Below are 3,531 nucleotides of genomic sequence, written 5' to 3'. Positions count from 1 at the left end.
TCTTTCCCCCTCTCCTTTCCCCTGCCCCCCCTTCCCCCACCACAGCTGCTTGGGCAGTATGAGGGATGTGGTGGTCAGAGTCCCCCTGCAATGGGAGACACGGGCCAAGGAGTTTCCTTGTGTCAGAGGTGAAAGCCTAGCATCTGGTTTTGTACCCCATCATTTGCTACACAGTACATCATCGGATCAAGGGCAAGTTAAAAAATGATTATGCTGTCACCTGTCAGCTAGCTAGACTGATCAGGAAAAGCTGTCTCACATATATTTATTTAGTACATTTTTATCCCACCCTTTCTCCAGAGTACATAGTTCTTCCCTCCTCCATTTTATCCTTTCAAACACCCTGGCCGTTTTCACACTACCTCAATTTCCCGCTTTGTTCCCGCCTTTACCAATGCCGCATCTTCAAAATCATTCCACACTCCCATGGAAAACACGTTCGTATCCCGCCATCGATTGTCCCCATCAATCTCAGTAATAGCGGGGTTTTTCCCGATGTCACGTGACCGCTCATGTGATCTTTCAAACGCGCGATTATTTTTTTTGCGCGTTAATGGATAACAGCGTTATACCGTTTTATCTAGATTCAAAATCCGCACTCCTCCCATCTTCGAAATGATTGGTTCCCGGCTTAGCCACAAAGTTTGGGTTTATTTAATTGGTGTTTTAAATAGGCGGGCAATTTCAAATCGGAGTGTGGTGTGGTTTGGCACTTTGAATGTTTGCAGCTGTGTAGGTTCGTTCTGTGTACGGAGTACCAGCAATGGCACCAAATGCAGCTCTTTTTCTTCATTTGGCGAGATTTGTTTTGATCCTAATTCAGTCAACCATGCATCTGCATGCAGCATATCTAAGACGTGTACTGCGGAGGCGAAAGCACTATGTCATGTTCAGAGAGGAAATGTCTCACCGGCAGAAGCGGCGGCAAATGCTCGCCAGTCGAAGACGCAGATTTCAGAGAGAACTGTGGCTAGCTTTGGCTGAGGAGCATGTGCCCAGGAAGTGTTGGGGCACCGCGAAAAGTCAGGACTGGTGGGATCGCATTGTCCTCTGCACCTGGGACGATGAGGAATGGATTGAGTGTTTTAGAATGACCAGAGCGACCTTTGAGTACCTCGTACGGATTCTCAGACCACGTCTTGAACGGCAGAAAACAAAATTCCGTGATCCCATCACTGTTGAGAAACGGGTTGCAGTGGCAATCTGGTGTCTGGCCACCGGCAGCTGCTACAGACAAGCCAAAGATCAATTTGGCATCGGCGTTTCCACTGCGGGGACTGCTTTTCTGGAGGTGTGCTATGCACTGGAGGCAGAGCTTCTGTGCAAGACAGTGTGCTTGGGAACAGCGGTTGGAACGGTGAGTTTTTTTTTAAAAAAAAAAATATTTGCATCAGCGATATAACGTTATATGACAGGGTACCAGTTTTCATATGATGAGTTCATGAGTCCCTTTCCTCTCTTGACCACAACTTATTTTATTTTCTTGTGGTAGGTGATGGATGGATTTTCCGCCCTCGGATTCCCGCACTGCGTTGGAGCTATAGATGGTTCCCATATTCCGATTTGCGCTCCAGGTGGAAGTCCCGAACAATATGGAAACCGAAAAAAATTTTCATCTATACTTCTTCAGGGTACGGTAGACCACAGAGGGAGATTCATTGACACCGAAATCGGTTGGAGCGGCAAAAACCACGACGCGTTCGTGTTCAGGAATTCTGCCATATGTGCTGCGATGGATGCCGGGACATTTGTTCCAGGAAACCCTTGCCTGCATCTGGACGGTGTGACAGTGCCACCGATTGTCATTTCTGACGGCGCTTATCCAATTAGGAGATGGCTTATGAAGCCCTATGGCACTCATGCTGAAACTGAGGCACATAGGAACTTTGATCGTGCGCTGTCTCGCGCTCGCAATGTGGTGGAACGCAGTTTCGGGCGTTTGAAATCAAGATTTCGTTGTTTAGCTACACGGCTGAACTGTAGAGAGGAGAACGTGGTAACGGTGGTTTCTGCCTGTGTTATACTTCACAATATCTGTGAGGAACGTGGTCACCAATTGCTTGGTGATCGCGGAGATCCAAGGCCAGTTATGGTGCCTCCGGAGGAGGATGCTGTCCTGGAACAGGACCGGTCTCACCTTGAGGAGGGGAAAATTGTCCGAGATGCTTTGTCAAAATTCATGTATAATAACAATTCAAGAATCTAAATCTCTGTTAAAATCATTATGAGCTTATGTCCACGTTGAAAAAACTTACTGTTGACTATTCAAAGTGTTTCTAACTGGTATCGCTGTTCTGCTACTGTTGAATAAATTCTGTATAATTATGAAATGAGCCCACCCCCCTTTTCTCATAACGGTTTTTCCAATGGTGAACATGGCTTGGTCACTCAGACATTTGGGGCTGTCAAGGCTAGTTAACAGATCTTTAGAGGACAACATGAAAAAGTGCTATGATGAATTGTCACTGTTGGACTGATGGGACTGATAGACTGAAGGTGTGATCAGAGATGGGTTTGTTTAATGTGTGTTCAAATTATAGAACTCTTTACATGACGCAAATTAGTCCTCCAAAAAGTGGAGGCAGCGGTATTGTGCAGCCCCTGTTAACAGCCCCTTGGAATACATCCCTTTGATCGGCAAAAAATAACTTGCACCACACACCGCTTTTCCTTGTGGGGGACTGAAAACCACTCTCACATTTTGGTTATGGAACATCAAACAGTGTGACACAGTCCAAACATCAACACGCCACAATGACCACACACGACAAATCTCAGAACACAGTGAAACAGGCTTCGACAATCCAGTTTAGGGTGGGCCGAGATAGAGGGATTATAGCAGCCGCGGGAACATTTAATGGCGCATGCTCACTAACATTTTATCTGTTGATCGGTATACCATTATTTGGGCAGACAAAATGGCCGGCCGTAGACGAGGTGCATTTTGGAAGGACGAGGAGGTGGAGACTCTCCTCTCCCTTCTTCTGCAGTCTGGAAGAGCAGAAAGACTGATGAGCAGCACCCATCTGCCTACAAGGGCCACCTTTGCCGCTGTTGCTCGAAAATTGAGTGAGCGCGGTTTTAGGAGAACAGGGGAGCAATGCCACTCCAAGTTCAAGAGGGTGAAGTCATCCTTTTTTGATGCCCTAGAAGCCTGGCAAGGCATTCCCAGGCAAAGCGGCAAGCCCCCTTATTTTGCATCGATGATGCGGCTGTGGGAGCATTCGGGGCGGCCGAGTTGGCGGGACCGCAGACATGCTTGTGAGTTGGAATGACATTGATAACAAGGTTTAGATATTATTCTTCTCAAAACAATGTTTACTGAAGACCTGGGGCGAAAAGTTGGCAATGCTCATCTTTGTCTGCAATTAATCCACACATAAAATAGAATTGGTTGACTGATAAATGTAACACTGTGCAAAAGCTATGATCCCCGGACTGGATGCGTTGGGTTCAGACAGACCTTGCAAGTCTGTGTCTTATGAGTGTTCCCACGTTAACACATTGTGCATGAACAATGCTTGAGTTTTT

General features: G+C 46.7%; 1 protein-coding gene across 1 annotated transcript; it reads left to right on the top strand.

Moving 5' to 3' along the window:
- Positions 1-829: 829 nt before the first annotated feature.
- LOC129333918 (putative nuclease HARBI1) lies at positions 830-2,206 on the top strand. Its single transcript, XM_054985857.1, has 2 exons — positions 830-1,357; positions 1,493-2,206. The coding sequence occupies exons 1-2, from the start codon at positions 830-832 to the stop codon at positions 2,204-2,206; spliced, it is 1,242 nt and encodes a 413-aa protein (XP_054841832.1).
- Positions 2,207-3,531: the final 1,325 nt, after the last annotated feature.

This window comes from Eublepharis macularius, chromosome 7 (assembly GCF_028583425.1).
Source record: "Eublepharis macularius isolate TG4126 chromosome 7, MPM_Emac_v1.0, whole genome shotgun sequence".
Classification (NCBI taxonomy): Eukaryota; Metazoa; Chordata; class Lepidosauria; order Squamata; family Eublepharidae; genus Eublepharis; species Eublepharis macularius.
The sequence above is the reverse complement of the archived record's forward strand: the minus strand, read 5'-3'. Positions and strand labels throughout refer to the sequence as shown.